The sequence below is a fragment of the Drosophila montana genome, unplaced genomic scaffold (genome assembly GCF_035044405.1).
Source record: "Drosophila montana isolate Dmon_TW-CO22-7 unplaced genomic scaffold, ASM3504440v1 contig_3848_1, whole genome shotgun sequence".
Lineage (NCBI taxonomy): Eukaryota > Metazoa > Arthropoda > Insecta > Diptera > Drosophilidae > Drosophila > Drosophila montana.
In genome coordinates, this window is record NW_026998720.1 from 1,523,406 (window position 1) to 1,547,921 (window position 24,516).

Sequence of the window (24,516 nt, forward strand, 5' to 3'; positions counted from 1 at the left end):
TTGTTTAATAATCTTTAATTTTATTTAGGCATTAAGTGTGCTTAAATATGTTTGAAGATTTAGATTTAGTTTGAAATATTTTTAAGAACATATATCTTATCCTTAAGATAGACTTGTTAATTTACTGATACAATTGTGAATTCTTGTTTTATTTAAATGTTATTAATATTTAGAATCATTTTAATTTTGTCCATTTTATAAAGCGTGGCTTGCCATGTTATAGCCAAATCTTTTCGTCGATTCTTGGCAAAAACAATTTACAAAAAATAAATAAAAATACATTTTTTCGCATACAAAATGTATCTAGAATTGGTTTTTCTTAAAAAATGTTTATTCTATATATTTGTGTTAGAATCTATTTACTATTTTTATTAATTTGTTTATTATATTTTATTTACGTTTTTAGCTTTATATTATTATTGCAAATATCTCCTTGTTTTTTTTTTTTAGTTTAGGAATATGCTTTTTAGTTTTACGAACGAATTTAATATTTCTTATATTACTTTAAACTCTTCAAAGTTGACTAGTTCTCTGACAACTCATGCCAACGATTGGTAATTTTCAAGTGCGCAACATGAGCTATTTTTATACCAATATTTATTCGAGTTAACTTGACTTTAAATTCATTCCATATTGTCCGCTCATTCCTCATTCACACACTCATTCATTAGCTGTGCCGCCTGTCGATTTAAGCAATTTTTCACATTTACGGAGCTCGCACTTTTGATTAATTGTACCTCAATGAGCTTTGTTTGATGTATTTTCGGTCGTTTTATAGCGTGCGAGTTTTAGGAGAAGTATCTGCACTGCTTTTGGCTGTGAAGGCAATTTATTAAATTGCTGGCTAAGTGAACGGGTAGAGGCTGCTTTCTAGCGATAAGGTTAGGGGCCTTTTAGTTTTAGATATATATATATATATATGTATATATATATATATATGTATCATATAATTAATGTAGCATTTTGTAGCATTTTGTGGGATTTGGAATTGTTGTGGGCTCGAGCTACAGGCTCTAGTAGTTATATGAATTTGCTGTTGCCTGTGCTTCGAACCGGATCCTTCATACTAAGCTGCTCATCAAACTCTCGCAACTAACTAGAACCGCTTGGCTAATAATAAATTTGATTGAATTATATATTGTATCATTATAAATGAGTGTATTTATCATGTAATTTCAATTAGTTCAAGAATTTAAATTGATGAGATTAAATATTTGGATATGAAATACAACTAATCTCAATCTATGAGTTTCGCAGCGCCAACAACTTCTTGGCCTTTCCAGTTATTGTGGTGGTTGCGGTGGCGCGAAAAAGCTCACTGAAAAGCACAGAGAGAACCACACAAGAGGCAAACTTGCCCAAGCTGCCACTTGTGCTCACTGCTTTGTGTGTGTGTGTGTGTGTATCTAGTGTGTGTATGTGTTGTTGTTGCTGCTATTATAGTTGGTCTCTGTCCTTTTGCGCATGCGCCGCCGACTCGTTGGTGAAGTTTAGTTTGTTGGTGTTGGATCCATTGGTATGGAAAAGGTTTTCCTCTAGCCAGAAGCGCGGTATATAAAGCGAAATACAACAACTTGGGCGGCTCAGTTGCTGTCGGTCTCAAGTAAATGTTGGCGCACCGCTAAACGTGATTAATAATTATATATAAAAAAAATAAAAACAATCAACAACTTCAGTTTCAGTTTCAAGTCCCGGTTCATTAGATCAATTGAAAGTGATTTTTGGTGCCATTGTTGTTGCTGCTTTTTGGAGCTGGGTTGTTGCCAGCGAAGGTCTTTTGCAATTAAAGCCGTTTAAACGCTACGAAATAGCTGTGAACAAAGCAAAACGCCAGCTGAAATGAAAATGAAAGTGGTAGGTTCCAGAGAATGTTGTGCAAATACTGACAATGGGCACTGTAACAGCCACTACATGCTGCACTTGGCAAAGGTTAAAGTTGAGCCCCAATGCGTTGGAAGCCAGGCCAATCAAATGCAGTTAGTAGCAGTTAGTTGCAATGCCTGTCTGGCTGGTTACGTCATACGCCTTATAGACAGTGCCGTGTACTGTGTGAAAATATCGCATAATTTGCTATGCAAATCGAGTCAAACCGTTAATTTTGCTCTCTAACCAGATAGTCGAGCAATCGCTCGATTTTGTGCACCCAATTTGGTAACTGGATTTTGTTTTACTTTTTTATACCCATTGAAAATCGGATGCCAAAGGGTATATTGGTTTTTTGTCTATGTAAGTAGCAGGCAGAAGGAGTCATTTGAGATCCCTTGAAGTATATAGACTTATGATCAGTATGGCAACTAGGATAATCTAGCCGTGTCTCTCTTTCTCTCTCTGTCTACCTACAGAGAGTTCGAATTTTAATTATGTATTTTTTTGTTGTTGATACATCCTATTTCTGTAATATCAATAAATATCGATTCCTCCTCATATTCTCCCCACATAAAATAATGGTCGATGAGGATAGATCCCTGCGCGTTGGAATATAAACACAGTTTGGTGCCGAAATTGGGGCTTGAAATTTTCAAAAGGATCGAACTATTAAGAGTGGAGTTAAGTCCTTAATTCCCTTAAATTTGAGCTGGGGGAATAAGAAGCAAAGACCCTGCGTAACGTGTACAAAAAGCTCGTGTGTGTATGGATGCTTTAGTTTATACTATATGTGGTTTCTCGGTTATTTAGGGTATATACTTGTCGTGCATTCTTTTCTTTTCATTTCGAGTCCAACACATAATTTATGAGCTAGAGCCCCAGCTGTCGACGTGTGTCTCGTAATTGCGTTGAATTCTATTGGAAAAAAAAAATGGTTGCAGGAACTTCAATTTCAGCTAAGAAAAAGTTGCGCTAACAAGCGCGCTTCAGACTGCGATGCCAATGTGCTGCTAAAACAATCTCCAACACCCGCCCTCTCACGTGCCCCCCTTGCTCAGAGCGCAAATATCAAAGGCAACTCCAAATGCAGTTCACACGCTGCGATTCGCAGCCAGCTTTTACGGTCAGTTGCTGTCAACAAAAAAAAAAAAAGAAAAAAAAAATGCAGAAAAATTGGCATCAACTGAAAACGTTGGCAACAGTAGCTGCTGCTGTTACTGCAGCTACTGCTGCTGCAATGTGGTCCAGTGTCCATGTCCATGCCAGCGGCAGATTGTCCAACAACTTCACAACTCTGTGAGCCAAGGCTATGGCATATGCCTGACATATGGAGCTTCAGTGAAAGGTTTGCCAGACAAAAGCATAGTCGAATCCGAATGGGAATGGAGCATACGTATAGACGGTGGCTTGTTAAGGACCAAATGTCCATTGAATCCGTCTACAGTTGGGCGAATTTGTGTGTCTGTTGCTCTAATTTGATTAGCCAGTTCAAAAGCCGCAACCCGTGCGAATTTTGTCAGCCAAAATCTGTCAAACAACAGTCAAAGAAGTAGTCAATCTAATATACCCTAGAAAATAATAGATTTTAAATAGTAGATTATTCAACGTACTGCAATATTTTTATGAGATAAATCAACAGAGCCTCTGATCACAAATAATTTGTTAAGATAAGAAATATATATGCCTTAGAAGTGTAGTAGTTGGTACCTTAAGTTGATCTATTATTTGTAGGGTATTACCTCATCAAAATGACTGTTTATTTATATTTATTTAAATAAATAAATCAAATCAACCAAATTTGTTGGTTACCCTTCGAGCATTTTTATAATTACAGGGTATATAGCTATAAATAAATAGCTGTTACTTTGCTTCTGTTTTTTTTAATACATTTCTCATCTATATCTTCATAATACCCTTTGTATCCATTTCATTATTACAGGGTATATCTACAGTTAAATTCCATTTATACAGGGTATAATTATAGCTGAAGGTAGTGAGTTGCAGAAAAGAAGTTTGTTATGGTTAGTTTTAACAGCCCCATTTATAACTATTTAACGTCTACAGGGTATAGTAACAGCACCTGAATGCAGGCTACTTTATGGTATTTTAATACCTAAAATTTATGCTTGACAGCATATAAGAAACCAACTCCTTGGTTGACTGGCTAGAAGACGATATTTTCAAACAGAGGTATAAAAATGTAATACTATTTATTTTTATGTTTATTGACTATGCTGTGCTGTTGGTATACCCTGTGGGCATAATGTGCTAAGAAGGGGATGCACAACTTACAAAAAATGGTTCTTTTAAACCTTTATAGCCGTGTTCTGTGCACGGGGGATAAAAACAGTTGAGTTTTGATAACTCAAATGGAAAGGTTAAATTTTTTAGTCGCTCGCATAAGCTAGCTCAACTCGTGCATACCCATTACACCAATTAAATGTTTACAGGGTATTTGAGTCACACAAGCTCGTAGTCCAGCGTTTGGTACGCTTGTCAAGCTGTCGACTGACAGTCTTCACTTGGCCCCCCTCTTTCCGCCCACTGCCTGCGGCTGTTGTAATTTCTTTAGCATTTGCATGCTTGAGATGCATCTTTCAGATACTTGTGCAACATATCACCGATTGGCATGTGTGTGGGAAATTTTCCTTTTGCATCTTCTACTCGCTGCATCGAGTGGAATTCCCGCAGTTGGGCATAATTTGTGTGCACTCGAATTATTTAACCAAATAACAACAACAAAGCGTGGGAGTTGCAACGGGGGAAAATGAAAAATTACAGAAAAAACTTTTCCATGCATTTCACCTGTGGATATTCAATTAAACTTTTGCCCATTGGCTGTGGCCATCCGTCGGCATATCGCGTGTCGCTTGGGCTTTATGCAACGTTGCGGCATACCTTATGCCACGTAGTCGTATCTATTTGCCGCCATCGGTTCCTGCTTGGCATTGAGGGCGTCCCAGTCACAATGACAAGCGATTCGATACCCCAGCCGGTGTCATTGGCCAGTGGGCAAAAAAAATATTTATATATATATATAATAAAAAGTGAAAGGTAGCCTGACTTAAGACTTTTGTAGACATCAAACCGTGGCATATTCTTTGCCGCCTGTGCACTGTCAAGGTGTACGGGCTACTCATACTAGCAGCTGCTTTATCTGGCAATTAGCAAACCGGTTGCCATTTCAGTGCGATAATCTCACGTTCTCCTCCATTTCCAGCTACAACGTTTACTGTTAATCGGCTGTCTGCTTGGCAGCCTGGTCAGCGCTCAGGACTATCAGGATTACCAGCCGAGTGCACCTCGAGCGGCGCCCCATAGACTGCATGCCAGCGCACAGGAGGAGACGCGACCCGCGCCTGTGGCCATACTCAAGCAGATCAACAAGTGAGTTCGTAGCTATACGCTTTTGTATCTGTAATATATATATAACTACTTGTCTTGACTGACTGAATGATTGACAGGCTGACTGACTATCTAACCGAGTGACTGACTGACAGAAAAACCGATAGATTAACGACTCAATGATAAACTGGCTAATAAACTGACTACCTGATGCCCTGACACTGGCTGACGGCCTAGGCAGTCTGGACTGACTAATAAAAGAACTGACTGGTGGATTGACTGGCTAACTGATTAACTAATTGACTGTGTGACTGGTGGACTGACTGATGTACTAAATGAATGGATGGCTGACTGACTGAGTGATTGACTGACTGACTGAAGGGCTGGAAAGTGGACAGACTAACTTAAGAACTGACTGATTGACTGACTGATGGATTGACTGACTAACTGATTAACTGACTGATTTACTGAGTGACTGGCATACTGACTGATGTATTAAATGAGTGGATGGATGACTGAGTGATTGACTGACTGACTGAAGGGCTGGCTAGTGGACAGACTAACTTACGAACTGACTGACTGATGGTTTGACTGGATGACTGATTATTTAACTGACTGATTAATGGATAATCAAGCTTGCAAGTATTTTGTGCAATACTTACCCCTTTTACGCTGTAAGTGCTCACTTTCCTTGTTGCCTTTTTAGTTGTATGAAATCATTTACTTTTCAGGCACAATGAAGATGGCTCCTATACGTACGGCTATGAGGGCGCCGATGGTTCCTTTAAGATCGAAACGAAACTGGCCACTGGCGAGGTGAAGGGCAAGTATGGTTATGTTGATGCCGATGGCAAGGTGCGCGTCGTGGAGTACGGCGCCAACAAGTATGGCTTCCAGCCCTCGGGCGAGGGCATCACCGTAGCACCACCCACGCTGGTCGATGAGTCCACCAAGGAAGAGCCCGACTACGATGACGAGCCTGTGCAACGACCCCAGCGACCCTATGTAAGTTTAGTGAATCTTCTAGATTTACTCGACTTAAAGATCTGTTTGCCCCACAGCGCGTGCAACGTCCGCAGCAACAGCAGCAGCATCAGCCACGCCCACAGCCGCCACGCCCACAGCCGCAGCCGCAACCACAGTATGTGCAGTATGAGGAGGAGGAAGCGGAGCCGCAGCGTCGTGTGCAATACGCACCCCAGCCGCAGCCTTCGGTGGGTCCAGCACCGCCTCGTCTCCAAGTGCCTGGCGGTCAGCGCACCACAGATGTGCTCTACTCGCCGCTGCAGCGTCCCGCCCGTCCTGAGCCCGATTACACGCAGTCGCAGAGCTTCGGCGAGGGCCCCTCCAATGTGCGCATATCCCGGCCTGTCTATGCGCTGCCCCCCGCCTCGCCGGCGCCCAGCAGTGCACGCGCCCAGGGCTTCCTGGCACCCGCCTCGGGCGGTCGTCCGCTCCTAGAGCCCGCGCACTTCGGACCCAGCCAGGGCTCCAGTGCACAGCCCGTGCAGCAGCCGCAGCAACAGCCACAGCGTAGCTACCAGCCGCAGGCCCAGGGTCGCATTGGAGGTGGCGGCGGGGGCAGCCTTCTGGATCAGCTGGCGCGCGATTATGCCCTGCCCCAGGGCAATGCTCAGCCGTTGCACGACATTTCCTTTGGCTATTACTAGAAGTGGGCTGAGGAACTGGTATTGGGTAGTTAGGCGGCGCATTGGCCGCTCCTTTGAGTCAGGTGCATAATCAACGATAATCGTGTAGTTCCCCTACTTCCCCTACCCAAGCCCCTTTTACATTTCTGTTCCAACTATTCGCCAGTGATTCCTTGCTTCTATTTTCTAGAATTTTTAATCTATATGTATATTCCATTCGTATTATACTTAATAAAAAATCAAACAAGTTTTTTTCCTAATTTTGGGTGAAATTTCAAATTTTTTTTATAAAACGACAGGTTAAGTTTTGGAAGATAGTATTGTATATGAAATCTGCTGTTTAACAGGAGCTAATCCTACTTATATTGTTGTGGGTAATTTTTTGGAAACTTAGGACTAATATATTTATTTTTCATGTCGAATTTAGAGCTAGTATTTTTGATTGCATGTGTTGACCGGTTTTTAGTTAATATATAGATAGTCAATATATAGAGGATCTATTCCTTATTAAAATTACTATTTAGTATTTTGCAAAAAAAGGCAGCCAACTTCAAGTTGAATAAAAGCCTTTTGCTATATAAGAGGCATCCCTTTAGGAGTTGTATTGAAATGAGGTAAGGGACTCAAGTATTTTGTTTTCTTTAATTTTATATATATTTCAGATCGCAAATATTTATTTTCAATGGTTATAATTTGTATACGTTTATTCGTTAGGAAATTGAATAAGGAACGTTTTAGGCTTGAAATATATTTATGTGGAGATCAGAAAGTTACCGCAACATTCAAAGTATTTTTTATGGTATTTTTGCTCATGCTAAAAGTTGGTATACTCTTAGGATGAATAAAAAAATTACAAAAATCTTCAACGTGCATACAATATTCAAACGTAGAATAAATAGAGAATAGAAAATATAAAGAAACAACGTATTTGACATATATAATTTAAGTGTTTCCTGAAGCTTCTCAAAGAGATTTCGTTTTATACAGAAAATTGAAATTTGCATAGCATACTTTTAGGCGCGAGGTAAAATTTTAACAAATTTCTTTTGAGTGTTGTTCAACGATTATTTATTTTTATTAATATATATATTTATTATTATAAGATTAAATACTTAACAGTAAGATAGAAAATTTCGATATTAATTCGCAGCCAATAGTTTGATTTTGTGTGTAGGAGTTGAGAATCGTCTAAGCTAAAGATGAAGTGTGTAGATAGGCGTTTTGCTAAATCTATGGAATCGAAAGTGCTTGTTAACAGAATGGGCGTGGTCCACAGTTAACGCCCTTGGGCAGGTTGAGGGCTGGAAGAGCTGGTTCCACGTGGCGACTACTGCAGATACACTGTAAAGAGAGCGTCAGGTCAGATGTGTTTTGATTGAGTAGAATAGCTGTGACAGCCAGTTGCCAGGTGGTGTTTGGTGGTGGGGATGTTGGAAAATGGGCGTGGAGGTGCAGTGTTGGGATATACATAAAAGCAGTGCAAACAGAGTGTACTAGAGTTGTGGTGCTATAGATGCATGCCGTGCTATAGATTGGTTTTCAAACTCGTTTATTGCTGCTCGAGCTTCGAGTTCCATAAATATATGCAAATATATATATATATATTGACTACGCTGGAGCTTTTGGAAATTTGAGATAACATAAATAAATTAGGTTAGGACGAACTATAGTTAAATGCTGCATATGACTTAGTGGACTATTTAACTAGTGTTGAGCCAGTCCAGCGCTGCCTACGACTCCAGCAGGCGATTGAACATCAGCGGATCCTGTATGTCGTAGTCCTGCACCCGGGACATGGATGTGGCGCCTAGTGGTCGCTTGGCTGCCACATGACGACGCACTTTGTAGCCGCCGCTGTAACTGGGCCTGGGTGGTGCTGGTGGTGCACTGTAAACATATTTGGATTTCTGCACCACCGGCGGCAGATACTGGAATGGCGACACCTTGTGCACCTGCTTCTCAATGGAGTAGCTGGTGGGTCCACTGCTGCTGGGTCCCTTGCGCTTGGCCACCTCCAGGGCTGCTATTATGGGCGACAAATCCCTGAGCGCATTGCTCTTGCTCGCATGATAGTTCTCCACCTTGTACTCGTTGCTGGGCGCGGCCGGCGGTGCTGCTGGCGGCTGTGGTGGGTAATCGTAGCCCTCGTTGGGATGCTTCTGTATGTACGCCTCCTCCGCTGTTTGCGGCCGTTTGGCCATCTGATGATAGATATCGGCGGCTCCCTGGCTAGGTGGCGCATATGCCGCTGTGATGGATTCCGTGTGCGACAGGGATTCCAGTGTGCCCAGATTGTTGGGCAATGGAACACCGTAGCTGTTGTACAAATCGGCCTGCTCCACATGGGAGCCACTGGGCACTTGATTTGTGTCTAGTGCCACTGTCTTGGATGCGGTATATTCCGTCTTGCCATTCGGCAGCAGGCTCAAAATCTCCTGCAGCTGCAGCGCCGCCCGGCGCGCCTCATCATCCGACAGTTTCTTGTGGCGTCCATAGACGTTGAAGTCGTCGGTTCCGGCGGTGTTCACTGCGTCCGTGGTTTGGTTTGAACGGTGGTGTCGGTGGTGTGCGTGTTTATTTGTGTGTGTTTGTTGTGGTTTTTGTTGTTGTAGTTGTTGTTGTTGTGTATGCAATGAGTGAGATTTTATTAGATTTACCAATTAAATACTTGATTTGGTTCGTTAAAGTTTCTATTTACATTTTGTTGGCATTTGACTCGCTTTTTTGTGAGTCTGAGTGTGTGTGTGTGTGTATGTGAGTGTATGAGATGAGTTTTGGGCTTCGATAGAGTTTTGTACAGATGTTCATGTTTTATTTCATTTTTAGTTTTTATGATAAGTTTCTATACAATTATGCCCTTGCAGCAAGCTTTATATTTTGTTCATTCAGGCAAAAAAAGTCGCTGGCTCGAATCCCAAGCTAGATGTCTATACAGCATTGATAGCTTCGAGTTTTTGAATAGTTTACAACGATAATCCGTATAACTATAAAGATTAACAACTTAGCAGTTCTCGGTAGATAAAGTACTGAAGAACGAACAACCGGGTTCTCTGAATTTGTAACTCTATTGTGTATATAAATTAATATTAATATTGAATAAAAAGCTATTCATACACATAAGCTCAAGCATATGTATTCTTGATCAGCAGTCCTTTTGTCATTCTAGTGCGACAGCAACTTTTTCTAATGTTTCTTTTTGCTTTAGGCAAGAGTCGATTTTCTGGAAACTGTATTTTATAGCTGATATAGGAATGATCGACTTAATATGACTTGATGGTGTATTTTTTACGGTATCTTCCCAATAAAGAGATTTGTCAACAACGGACCACTATATCATTTAGCTCCCATCGGAAGATATATGTATATATTAAAATTTTGAACCGCCTGCAAGGGTATTTAATTTTCGGTATACCGAAAACAACTATTCTTTTGTGTATTTTATTTGTATATTTCGGTTTTAGTTGAGAGTTTCGGTTTAGTTGAGTAACAATATGCAAGTACTTAAAATAGATACATGAATAAATATATCTATAAAATGCAAATAAATATATAATTTTTATTTTTGATAGTTTTTTTCAGGGTTTAGGCTAGACCATATTATTGGCTTTTAGCCATTTTATAGCTAAATATATACAAATAATATTAAGTATGCGATATGTTGTCGCTTTTAATGACGCTTGGAATATCATGAGTGCTAAGGTTGGGATATATACACACACATATAAATAATAAAATATGTACAAAAGTAATAAATGATATATTGCAGTCGAAATGATTATTAATAACGCTTATTTATTATTATTTTTATGTACATAAAAAACAATAAACGCTGCCTTTTGGGCGCTTGCGCAATGCCATTTAAATTGCGTAAGCCGCGATTGAAACTGAAAGTTGAAGCCAAACACAAGTGTGTCATCGAAGTAAACACGCAGCTTGCCATACGGGTTAAAGAGTGCTGCACGATAGATTTAGATACACTGTGCTTGCACAAGGTAAGGAATATTGGCTTAAAATCTGCATATTACTATTTAATATATTCAACTCGGCTCTATATGGAATTGAAATACGTTCAGAAATTGAAATCAAATTATGTCAGATTAATTTAAAAAAAAACTAAGCAATGTTCAGTTTAAAACTGGCAGATTTACGCTTAGGGAAAGGTTAGAAAAAAGAATTTCAGAAATAAGAAAAAATCAATTTTTTTGTGCTTAACTAAGGTACGAACCTATATTACTTTTTTCAGTGTAGAGTATTCGAATTTGAGTGTTTATGTTCAGTGCAAGCAATACAAAAGGAGTCCAAAAAAATTCAACCTACTTTTGTCTTAAAATTATCCCATAATGCTTCAAAGGAACCGATTTTTAGCTTATATTGAGCTGATTTACGCTTAAGAAACGATAAATTTATTATTTTCAAAAATAAATAACGCATTTTGTCCTACGATTTTAATATGGATTATTCCATTTATGTTTTTCATCGAAGAGCGTTTACATCGGGTTGTTAAGACCTGTTCACAAATTGAACGATTAAATTGAATTAAATTAAGTACTATTAATTGCAGTACAAAATATATGAGAAGGGATTTGTGGCACTATTTCAAAATGCAAACTGCGGATTATACGATATTTTTAGTCTATTTCTAGTGAAAAGTAAAAAAAAATTAAAATTGAGAGTAAAATGAATTGTAAGCTTAAATCGAGTTGATTTACGCTTAAAATGCTGTCAATTTAAGAATTTTTTAAAGAAAAATTTAAGTATTTAAGCTGAAGAAACTGTGATTGTTAACTATATGAATTTTTTACTGGTGTAGAGTTTAAAGTAAAAGAGTTTACAAATTAAACCAAAATTAATTTTTTGCTTGAATCAAGATAATTTGTTTCAAAAATACGGTCAAGAAACTGTCAAAATTTTGTCTTGTGTAGAGTATTGGAGACTCTGTTGTTTGTAAATCTACGTCGGGTTGTTAAGATGTGTATTTACAGTTGTGTCAGACAAATTATGAGCACTTGATGCTTTCACTTTTTATCTGTTTGGGTATGCACGGAAGTGAGACCTCGTTAGAGCCAGCTGCCGGTGGAGCTGGTGGTGCGGTGGTTAACAACAGTGGTTGATATTTAGCGATTGACTGGACAACGCCTTGTCATTGTTATTGGTATTAAAATGATTGTGAGCGACTGTGGGGTGAACTTTTGGCTTATGGGCGATTAGTGAGAGGATACGAAATATTTACAGAGGGCATGAGGTATATACAGTTCGATTGGGTTACATTGATTTGCAGACTACGCACCATCTTGTCCATAGGCGGAGGGCAGATAGTTGCTCTGTGGCGCCTCGAATGCCGCATGGCCAATGCTGAACGGCGCACCGGCGCTGCCGCCGCCGCCATAGTTGGAGCCAGCCGGTGGCAGATATTGATGTGTGGCGCTGCTAAATGTTGGCGGCTTGGATGGTGGCCCATAGTTGGCATGTCCCGTCGGTATCTCATATGTGGTGATGGCTGCAACAAGACACGAGAAGTGTGTGTGTGTGTGTGTGTGTGTGTTAGTGAGCAGGCATGTGGCAAAGTCAAAACAAACCGAAATAGGCTAAAGCATGCGAGACACGGCCAAAAACCGGGTTTAGGCCATGCCGCCAGAGAAAATGAAAGTGGAAAAATGCTGCAAGGGGTCAACGCACGACGGTACCATTTGCAATTGCTATGGCCGGTTGGCAGTGGGCAGCATTGGGAGTCGCCTCTTCCTCTTCGAGCAGCTTGTTAAACCTTTCAATGTTATGTTGCGAGCGATTTAATTATAATATAGACGTACATATATATATTTATATATATAGTTGAACAGCCGATGGACAATAAATGCGTATGCGTTAGCGAGTTACATAATGACCTTAGTTTACATTTCACGGTCCGCTCGTATTGTGGGGAGAGGGTCAGAAGACAAGAAAATTGATGTTTCGCAGCAGCTGGCGGGCATACTCACTCTCTGAATGGAGCACGGGTCCCGGCGCCGAGGCGGCATGCTTGCTGCCGCTGCTGCCGCTGGATGAGGCGCCTGACAAGGAGCTCAGCTTGGCAAATGGATGCACATAGCCGCCGCCGCCGCCGGAATGTGTGGCATAGGTCTGTGAATTGATGTGTGCCGAGTTGATAATCGATTTGCCCACATCGGTGACCTTGTCGCCGGAAGCGGCCACCAGATTGCCGCTAGCGCTCAACGCATAACCGCTGCCCTTGATCAGTTGACCTTTGAGTGCGGTGACGCCGCCCGTGATGGCCTTGACCGCCTGGAAGATGGTGTTCAGCACGGATTTCTTGAACGACCAAGGATCATAGTCCACCGAGTTGCCCTGCAATTAAATGGTTTCTTAATTGCTCGACTCAATCCGGAGCCGTGGTCAACTTACGTGCACGACAACCTCGTGGGATTTGTAGCTATCGCCGCCGCTGCTGCCGCCGGAGCTGCCCGAGGCAATCGAGGCGGATGCCTGTCCTATGCTGCTCAACAGGCCGGACTTCAGATGCGCCACATAGTCAAAGCTGCCGGAGCGTTTGGCTATCTGTGATTCCTTTACGCTCTCGCCCTGCTCATTGTCCAGATCTGTGTCCTCCAGTGATAGCGATTTGTCGCCCGCAGTGCCGCTTGCAGCCGGATAGGCGTGGCTGAGCAGTGGCAGCAACAGGCACAGGCAAAGTAGCTGCAACAGGGTAGGGGAGAGCATTAAGTGGCAGCTTACATAATCATCAGCCATTAGTTGAAACATAATTTGGCTTTTCACTGAATTCAATTGCCGAAAAGTCAGTCGCGTTGCATCATTGCAGGCAGCGTTGCATGTGGCATGTGGCATGTGGCATGTGGCAGCCATTAGCCTGTTGCAGCCATGCATTCATTTGTCAACTGGCACACACACACACACACGCACACCCATGCACAGCTGCCAAAAATTTATTATGCAGTACACATCATACTCATAATAGCATTCACAAGACAAGTTTTTGAGCACTCGCTGTGGTCACAGCTGAGCGCATTTTGACGCAATTGCCACATATCTGGCGGGCGGCCGGGGCGTGGCGTGGGCGCTGCCTGCTACGCCCGGGCGCCCGCTCAGCGCATTACAACTGTTTCATGGACCATCAGGCAAATTGATTAGACCTGATCTGAATGGCTTCATTTGCCTAAATGCTAAATCAATGAATACGTTAATTATATAGACAGAATCGAACAGAAGGCGTTATTAGTTAGTTTAATATCTTTATTTCCTCGCGAGTTGTCATCAGTTATCTACAGGCAAATATTATTTACATATCTCTTGTATCAAAGACCAACATGAATTGTGTAAGAGATCTTCAGCCAGCTGTGAACCAAACTGGTTTAAGTCTATAAACTAATTAATTTTTTTTATTACGAAACGAATCTTAAGCCAAAGCAGTTGCAAATAAAAAAGAAATAAGTTTTGGTGATCTAGTCGGGTGTGTGTGACTAGGATATACACAAGCATTTGAAGACTGCTTCTGTATGGGAAATGCATTCCTGATTTACTTCGGATCTTATAGTACGATCTTTATACAAATCTGAAAACTTGAATATGATATATAAAAATGTGCATATACCAAGGCTCAAGGCTCTACATTTAAAAATTATTGTCTCCTTGTTTTGGGGAAAATTAGTAAAGGTATTCAAAAAGTGAAATATTTATAATCTGTGTAGACTATACAATAACTTAGAAAGTTTGGTGTATCTAGCTCTTATATGCTTTAAAAACTGTATCTCAATATCGATATTTAGTGATATTCCGAAAAATTTCGAGGCAAAATCGACCAACTAATTCCGTTAAGCTCCTAGTTGGATTTTTGTTATGGCAAATCAGGTTTACAATCCACAGCTTAAGAGGTATAGGTACGAATCGCAAAGTGAATGAACAAATATATAGATTTTTTACGGCCATGATGGTCAAAGTTATAAAATAGAAACATTATTAGGTCAAATATTATATGGTAATATGTATTGCATATGAGTTCCCAAGTGAACTTGAAATTAAAATTCATGCAAAAAATATATCTATACTTCTATTCAAAGCGCATAATCTGAATAGATGTATATATATGCGATTTTAGCTTTTGATCCATTTAAATATTTATTCAAATCGCATAACATAAAAACATCAACATATGACTTTGACTTTTGATCCAGATCCAAAACTGGGTGAATTGTTGTGCAATGATTTGCAAGGCACGCGTTGAAATATTATAAAAGTTTCGGTTGAAAAAGATCATTTTTGTTGAAGCGAATTTGGGTCGCGTAGCACTTGAGAAATGCAGACAATTAGTGTCGAGTATTGGATATATATATGTATATACGTTTATTTTGACAAATGCCTTTTCTTTTGCTCTATTTTGGGATTGCCCTTGCGGAACCGCCCTCGAAAAACAAACAAAAACCTTTTCTTTCCCCCACTCAATGGCTGGTGATTTGTGAAGTCCATAAATGATATTGGGCGCAGAGAGTTTGGTTTTGCCTTTAAGCCTAATTGTTTTAGCCCTCGCCGTGCGTAATTGGTAATACCATTTGCATACAAATGCACAAATTAAATAGCAAACGCACCCTATAGAAGCCTAGGCCAGGGTCTGGACTTGGAGCTGACTAGTGTATATTAATAATGCCTGCGCTTGCAACCATTCAAATTGGCTTTTCGTTGTTGCAATGTTTATTAATATATTTTTTTAAATTTAATTGCATTTGTTTTATGCGCTATAACGATTTTTTTGTTATGTGATACGCAACGTGGTAATTAATAAAATTCCAATCAGTAGATGGTCAACATTTCGTAACCGAGCGCAAATAAAGGCAAATTGCATTTGGTTAATGATATTTTATTATTGTTTCTTTTTTTGTTTGGCCAACTTAATTGCCTCGGATCAATGGCATATTGAACTCTATGTTGGCCAATCTACTTGGCCAAGAGTCTCTTATTTATTTAAGCCAAGAGAGCTTTTCGTATTTGTGTGCTGTCATCGTTTGGCGACTGAGTGTTAAATGAGTGTGTTTCGAATGAGTCGAAGAGAGTGAAAGTGTTGCCGGCTGTTGCTTCTTCTTATATATTGTCGTAATTGCTGTTGTTGTTGTTGTTGTTGTTTTGTGTGGCTTTCAATTTGCATGTTGCTCAATTGTTAACAATATGAAAATATTTTGTTTATATGCGCGCAAAGTACTCACGTAGAAGTCGTTTTGTTATATCCACTAATTGTGGTAGGTTCAGTTTTGATACACTTGCTGTGGGCATTTTAATTATGTCTTGCTGCTTGCTAATTTATTCCCAATATAATGAACGAGCTTCTCTTAAATAAATTCGAGTCTACTAATATCATCAACATTTTATGTGTAAATTAGTATACAACAAAATGTAGCTCTTAAAATACAAATTATATACGTTTTTTTTAAATTTTATTTGATTTTTTTTTTTTAATAAAATTTCCAAACAAGTTTTCTATATACTGTTAGCCGTTTTATCAATAAATAAATACAAATAAATCTTATCATCCCAAATTTTGGTTGGATTTCAGTTTTAACCTCTTCTGAATCTCTTTTTAAAATAAATTTTGAATATTTCTTGATCATGTCAAGGCTGACTGGAGCCAGATTTTGGAAATAAATTTCAAGCTTGCGTATTGATTTTTACAGGATTTAAAAACATTTTGTAATTATATTATTTTTACTTTAAAATTGCTTTTCATGCTGCAAAATAAGTGTAACTTCATCTACGAAACAGACAGCACCGTAGTTTCAAAAACGTATTTCAAAATTTGATATCTATTTTTTTTAAAAGCTTTTTTACAACTAGCTCATAAATGTTTAATTTTATTGTGTTTATTTATGTACACGGCAATTGTTTGGCAACTTAATGAATAAATTAATAGCAGAGAAATCGGGTTAATAGTAGGCTGTGAATATTTACATATTTAATGTTGTTTCTAATCGTTCAATATACATTTTTTATGAAGAGCATTTGCATACTACAATCAAAATTGAAGAGTTCTGATAACTAGCTGAATTCTGCCAGAAAATTGGACGAGTACATATTCGGAGATTGATTTTTTAACCACATAATTACCCGGTTGGCAAGTGTAAAAAATTAATAGAAAAGATTCTAGGCGCTATATACCAAATTGTGCAACTTTTTTAAAAGTTCATACAATTTAAATATTATAGATAATTATAGGGTCTGTCGTAATTGTGCACTATATTAGTACTATATCATGTAACTGTCATAGGAGCGAATAGACAGAAAATAAGTTTCTTGTTTAAAAAAAAAACGTTTATATTTAATTTTTATTCTTAAGGTATCTTCGTCAAATTTGAGAGTGGTGCCATACTCTTCACATATGAGCCAGATCTACAATCGATTACTGTATCATATAGCTCCATATACAGATGAATCTGCCGAAAAGTGATTTTCTTTGGTTAAGATTGAAGATTTTTTCTAAACTGAGCAACTAGGAGCTTCGCCATTCTGCTCAACTATCTGCACGCTTATCAGCCATTTATCTAAAAGGGTATTATATATTCGGCCTGCCGAAGAGAGATATTCTGTCTGGTTTTTTCGTAATACGCGCATTAATTGTCTTATCATTCGGCTTTTGTGCTTGGCACATGCGCTTGTTCATTCGTTTTAGTCGTTTGCTTTGCTCAGATATTCGCAACATCTTAGGCAAATTTCTACACCATTTTTTCGAAAGCCGCAACAGTGACGACAACAATAATAATTATAATAATAAAAACAACAACATGAAAGACTAGACAACGTCTGACATAATAATTATGCATGACACTTTGCCTCCACACTCATTCAACTGGGCCGCATTTCTGGCGATTGGCTACTGACATAATCTTTGGCGTTGATCTTTTGAGTGTATTCACAAATATATTCACAAAATGTGCTCGAGTGTGTGCATGTGAATTTGAGTTGTGGCCGTATCAAATGCTTTTCATGCACCAACGAGCAGCGGCAGATGCCTCAGGTGCATTTTGGGCCTTGTTGCGTTACGCTGGCTTATATAATCGAATTGTATCTCGTATCTTATGGATGCGCTTTCCTATGTTTGCTTGTCTAATAAAACGCAACTGAAGCGGGAAACAAGTTTCCTCGTTTTGTGGCCCGTGCACTTGAACTTGTTTTTGTGTGCGCCCAAAAAAGATGTTGCACAAAATTGCGCCAATTTGGTCATTTGGTTATTGGCACGAAACACTTTCACTGGACAATGGGATGAATCAAGCTTACCTTCATGTTATGTGAGTGCGCTTGTGCGTCGACTTGGGGCTGGGCTTTTGATTAGCTCGGGTCGCTAATCGTTTGGAGCAACCGCTTCACACACTTGTGCCTGGGCTTCAATATGCTTTACACAAACTTTCCTCTCACTGAACACACTTGCAATTCGGCAGCAACAATTTTGTCGTATCTTTTCGCTTTTGTTTTCTGTGTTTTATTATTTATTTATTATATATTTCGACTCTTTGGTTGTGGCCACAAAGCACACATATACACATACACACACGCACACACACTGATTTCACTGTAACGCGCGGTGTTCGCGTCGACTTTCGCTTGGCTCTGGATGCGGGGGCTGGAGCGCTGTGCTTTGATTGCTTGGAGGTGGCTCCTCGGCGACGTCTGCGTTCAAACTGTAGTCAAAAATCTGGCTGTGTGGCTCTTTTAAAGAAAATTCACTGAGAGCGCCTGCATGAGATTTTGTTTTTGTTGCTCTTAGTGGCTAGGCGAAGAGTCGCCGACGTTGTCTTTGTCGCTCAGTTGAAAAATACGAGACTGCATTTTTTATTTTGGCAGCTTTTTTTGAGAGTCAATTGAGTTTGGCCTCAGTTGAGGGGCATGTGGTTCGCCAGTTGCTGAGTTCAATGCGTTTTTTATTTTTTATTTCTTTTTTTTTTTTTTGTTAGCTTGCAACACACATGTGCAGCCGGCTCATTAAATTTGCAGCTTGGACGTGTTTAATTGCAACGATTTGGCCATTCGATTTGATTTTGGCTTTATTTTTTCACTTTCATGGCATGACCAAAACAAATGACTTAGGCAACGAACTTGAAGCGGTTCGGCCGCTTTGTTTGCCAGCGAGAACTGCACACAACGGCTCTTAGTTTCGACTGATCCATTTTCAATGCACGCAGTTATTTGGTGTTAAATAAAAATTAAGAAAACAAAAATAATTTTAAATATATTAACCTATAATACCAGAAGTAAAATAATTAAGATTAATTTATAGTTATTAACTTTTACATATAATTATGATTACACAATTTGTTTTATATTGAGGAGACCCATTTTTAATTTTTTTTTTTCTTGTAATTTACTTCTGGCAGGAACTTTACTGAATTTGATAAAAGTGTGTAATTTTATTATCTTCGGAATTTTGCTTGTAATTTAAAGCTCTTTCCATGAATTATGCATTATTTGCTCTTTTTATATCTGCTCCAAACTCGTCACATTTTTAATAATTAGATTTACATTTTTTAATCTTAAATTTTAGCTTGAATTATTTGAGAAAAAAAATACTTCGTACGAATTCGATAAAGGAATAGGATCGTGTAATTTTTTTTTAATTTTGGAGCGCATGAAATAGATAGAAAATACTCGGCATTGCTCGGGTCAAGTGAGTTACGTTGAAAATGAAATTGATTCCGAAATTGTTTATTCAATTCTAAGTTTACTTTTTTTTTTTAAAAACACGCTTCAACCGTACATGTTTTGGTCGTAAACATTCCTTTACTTTCAATGTCTGCATATTGAAGAAAAGAAAATATTTGTTGTTTTTTTTTATAAATAATTAATTACAAATATTTCGGGAGCTAGATCCTTGAACTTTGTGCTCAGTTTATATGTATGTGCATCTTTTTATATTAAAACTTAAAAAAATGTTTTAAAATACATATTTTTATAAATAATATGAGCATTACTATTATTATCATTATTAATATTAATATTAAATAATAATTGCGATATTAATTATAACAAATATTGAAAATGGATATAATATATTAAATTATATATATATGAATATAATATTATATATATTATAATATTAATATTTATATTAATATATATATATTTTATTACATACATTTTTAATATTTGATACAATTAATTGTGCTGTTAATAACTTTGTCCATTTGCCATGTTACAGCTAAAATTGCGGGCCGACTATTGGCCAAATTTATTAAAATTTTTATAATAATATTGCTTATAATATTGTTATTGATTTTATTCTAATATTATAAACTTTGTCATATCTTATAAAACTAAAACTAACGTAAGAGATATTTGTGCATTGACTGTTTAGGCCACATATAAATTGTTTATGTCTTAGCAATAGAAAAAAATAAATATTTTGTTTATTCACTGAAATTGTTAGTTATTTAATAAACTGGCCTATTTTGCGGTTGCCAATTGCGCCAACAGCCTTGAACCGTTTCGCATTGCAATGGGCCACTAAACTGAGCATCGGAGGGCAGAGTTCGAACCTTAGAGTATGGTTCAGGGCATTATTATCTAATATAGCAACTAATTGTTTTAGCGTAGTTTTAGTTAGGTCACAGTTCACTGTCACTGAACCAAAGGCGACCCCCAAAGGGTCAACAGCAGCGGCCCCAACGCACAGCCAAAGTCAACAATTAAAGCGGCGAAAAAATGCATAAAAAACTATTCAAGAAAAAACTCCAACTGGCTCAAGACTCACTAAGATGTGCGCCCGCCCCCCATCTCTCCAAGTGTATGTGACGTGAACTGTTCCCATTTCTGTTGCCCGGCTGCCCGGTTTGCCCGGCAGTCGGTTGCAAAAGTTATGCTGCCAAAGAGGGCAAGCGTTGGCAATGACTGGGCGAAAAGTTGACATAAGTTGGCTCTGGCTACTGTCATTGTCCTACGCAGCGGAGTGTTCAGTGCACAATTTACTGACTGCAGTTAAGCTGCTGCTGCTGCTGCTGCTACGTCCCCTTACCCCTCCCCGCCCTTCTTAAGTTGCCGTGGACGGCGGTTATCTAACCAAAAGTGAAATGGGCGCAGACAACTGCAACATGAAAACATGGAAAACCGTAGCCAAAATAAAATACGTATGTACTTGCAGTTAACAAACTGTAAATTTGCTGAAAATGCAAAGAAAATGAAGGCAAAATAAATAAAAATAAAATCAAAACAATGTAACTAAGGAGTGCTTTTATCGAGAGGGTTCGCCTAGCAGATACCGTAGAGTCGATTGCTGAGTGAATGCTTGTCGAGGTATTCGCACAGCTATGAATACCAAATTTTGTCTCCCTAGTTATTGTCATATTATAGATATTCCTAAAAATCACTTGTTTCAATATCGATAACTATCGATTAATATGTATATGAATCTGACAGCGGTCAGGAGTGCAGTCAGATTTTCTGCCAGAGAATAAAAGCTCTCAAACAGACGTGGCCAAATCAAGTGAGCTCGTCGACTTGATCGAGAATAAATATGCTTTACAATCGAAGCAACTTGTTTAAATATCGATACTTATCGATATGCTTATCGATATGTATGTTAATTTTATAGGATCTGTCAACTGACAGAAGTGCAGTCAGCTTTTCTATTAAGGAAAAAAAAGGTAGACAAAAACTAAATCTAAAGTTTGCGTCGACTTGATTGAATATATATACCCTAAGATGGGAGCGGCTTTCTTCGCTTTTTTCGATACCTATCGATATATTTATCGATGAACATTTTATAGTAGCTGTTAGTGGTCAGAAGTGCTGCCAGATTTTCTATTGAATAATTAAAGCTCTTAAATTTAGTCAAACAGGCGTGGCTAAATCAAGTAAGCAGCCTCCTTCTGCATGTTAAATACAATATACACATAACCATTGCGCCCTTAGCATACCCATTTTCCACGTGTACAGGGTATATAAGAGGCCTCTCATGTAATAAACGTTGCAGTTGGCACACACACTCGAGGCATTTGTGAGCTGCCCCCAAGCCAAGAAGCTGCAACTGACTGCCAAGCCGGCCATAACCCATAGATAATCCATTTACGGCAGCTCCCAAAAGGTTTATTGCATTTCTTTTCAACAACTTTTCATTTCTTTTAGTCTATTCCCCGCTCTGTTTTAGTTTTGTTGATTTCAAAGTGCGTCTAGTTTAGCTCCGTCAACAATTTGGCCGTTCAATTGTTTTATTATTCAGCTGCTTATTGGATTGTCAACAAGTCATGCAACTTATGCAGAGTTTCCGAGAGCTGAAATACAATTGTTTTCCAGTAATTTGTTTTGACCATAGCGCCGGGCCGACCATTGTGTGCCAACCGGGTCGATAGTCGCTAAACGAGCGACTGGCTACGACACAGGCCATCAGTTTCGGCTGATTGCACATCTGGTTATGATAAATAATAATAATGAAATTAACGCTTCACATGTCCAACAAACTGCAAATGCAAGAATGGCAAACAAAAATAAAATAAATTACGTATACGACATGGTCAAACCGGTTGAGTGCAGCAGGAAGGAAGGAAGGAAGCAATCAAATCTAGTTTAAACTTTAACAATTTCCCACAAAAAAATTAAAATATGCAAACATATACGTTGACAAGCTGTTGTTATTATTTATTTACATGTAGAATAGTGTAGTAACAATTATATCTAATCTAAGAAAAATATATAGCGCTGTCTACTGAGGCCAGGATCTACAGGATCAAAGTACGAGATCTAGTTGTAATTTGGGGTATATGTACATGTTATCTTCTAACTAATACTTAATTTTAGATTAGAGTTAGCTTTGGAAGTAAGTGTATAAGGTGCTAGATATTCTTTGTTTCAGAAAAGATATAATTGTGAATATATTTTGTGGAGTAGGATAACTAATATTTGTTATTGGACTATTGTTTTGAAAAAATGCAATTTAAGTGAGAGCTGAAAACATTTTTTGTTTTTACCAAAGTGCACTGAAAAAAAGGCTGTAAGAAAAGAGCATCGAAAAATTGATTGAAAAACAGATTAAGAATTATTTCAAATATTTTTAAAGAAGTGTCAGTTTAGCTTGGGAATTACATTAAATCAAGCTTAACAGATCTAACAAAGTTTATACAATATGTTAAATTAAAATAAATATCCCCCTTCTTTTTATAATATTTATTCGTTTTTATAAATATTTTCTATCAAATTAAATATATTTATTATATTGGTAATTATTTACTGCTATTTTTAAAAAGCTTTATTTAGCTGGCTCAAGGTCCGGGGCTTAGTTTATTAATTTCAAAAATGTAAAATAATTTTGATTTCATATATATTTTACCGATATATTTCTTTAGGAAACCTTTTTTTCACGTCTGCGTTTCTTGGCGTGGAGGTCGAAACTGTTTAATTATAGTATATATTATCTTTTATATCGTGTATATCGTGTAATTATCTTTTATATAGTGTAAAAAAAGTAAAACATTTTGAAGATATTAATATCAATCTGTTTCTTTTAACACAAGTCGTAAAAACAGGCAAAGCCAAACCTGAACTGAATTATATTCTTTTCTAGGTCTAAGATCAAAGTCATTTTTGTTACATATTTGAATAAATTATTATGACATTTTTTTGATTTTGACTACGGATACTTTCAGTTCTCTGAATATTTAAATTTGACTAATTTCGTTAAATATATATACCTACAAATATATATATACTTAAAATGAATACACAAATTGGACTGATTTCCTAATGTATGTATACAATTAAATTAAATAATTATATTTCTGTATACTTTATTCTCCAACTCTATTCCATAGTTGGTTCAAATATAACGAATCAAGTTTCGAACCAGATCCTGGATATATAGCTTGTGAGACATTTAAAAATAAGGTTAAAGGAAATTACCCAATTTCCTTCAACTTTTCCTAAATACAGTCATGCAAATGAAATGCATAACATATTGCTTAGCACCGATTGCTGTGATTTCTTGTTAAATAGTTGCCATGCAGCATATCCAGCTCAAAAAGCAGTTTTTAATTTTTCACTTGCTCGTTTCGGTAATTGACGTGGAGCAATTGAAAACCAAATAAAAATAAAAATGAACAGAGAAGAGAAAAAAAGTCTGTCAAAAGTTTTCAGAGTGTAACGAGAAATGCGATAACAGGCCGGGCGCTCGCCTTGACAGCACTTGCAAAATGTTGCAACATTAGAAAAAAAAAAATTAAAAAAGAAATGATAATGGCATCCCCGACGACTTTGTGGACTTCCTGTTGCGTTGCGCAATGAACTTCAACTTCAAAAGTCGCGCTGCCCGAACCGAACGACAAAAATCGAAATAAAATTAAATTTCGGAAATGAACTCGTTTCTTTGCCATTTAGCGGAAGTGGCCGCCGCCATCGCATAATCAAATTTCTACAGTCGCGTCCAGCTCCAGCCGAGTAACTGTGTCTGTAGGATCGTGCAGCTGGAGCCCAGGAGTCGAGCTCTTGTTATTGTTGCTGCCGAAAAGTGAAAGCTTGCACGCCAGGTCTGCGCCAGCTCCAGATCGAGACGTTTTTTTTTCTTTGGCGGCATTCCGCAGATGCGACTGCCTCTATCCTCACACAATGTGCCTATTGCCGGCTGACAAATTGACTAACTGCAGGCGCCGCAGCAGCATCCTGCCGCATGCCAGCTGTTTAGTTTGTA

General features: G+C 38.3%; 2 protein-coding genes across 2 annotated transcripts; one reads left to right on the top strand and one right to left on the bottom strand.

Annotated features, from left to right (window-relative positions):
* Positions 1–1,694: 1,694 nt before the first annotated feature.
* On the top strand, positions 1,695–7,120 carry Cpr97Ea (cuticular protein 97Ea). The gene is made up of 4 exons (XM_064696753.1): positions 1,695–1,854; positions 5,087–5,253; positions 5,943–6,216; positions 6,273–7,120. Exons 1-4 carry the CDS (start codon positions 1,840–1,842, stop codon positions 6,879–6,881), a joined length of 1,065 nt encoding a protein of 354 aa, XP_064552823.1. The 5' UTR covers positions 1,695–1,839; the 3' UTR covers positions 6,882–7,120.
* Positions 7,121–8,523: 1,403 nt separating this feature from the next.
* On the bottom strand, positions 8,524–18,267 carry LOC135438577 (uncharacterized). The gene is made up of 5 exons (XM_064696932.1): positions 18,129–18,267; positions 13,260–13,550; positions 12,836–13,202; positions 12,148–12,357; positions 8,524–9,387 (listed from the first exon to the last, which is right to left on the bottom strand). The coding sequence occupies exons 1-5, from the start codon at positions 18,132–18,134 to the stop codon at positions 8,591–8,593; spliced, it is 1,671 nt and encodes a 556-aa protein (XP_064553002.1). The 5' UTR covers positions 18,135–18,267; the 3' UTR covers positions 8,524–8,590.
* Positions 18,268–24,516: the final 6,249 nt, after the last annotated feature.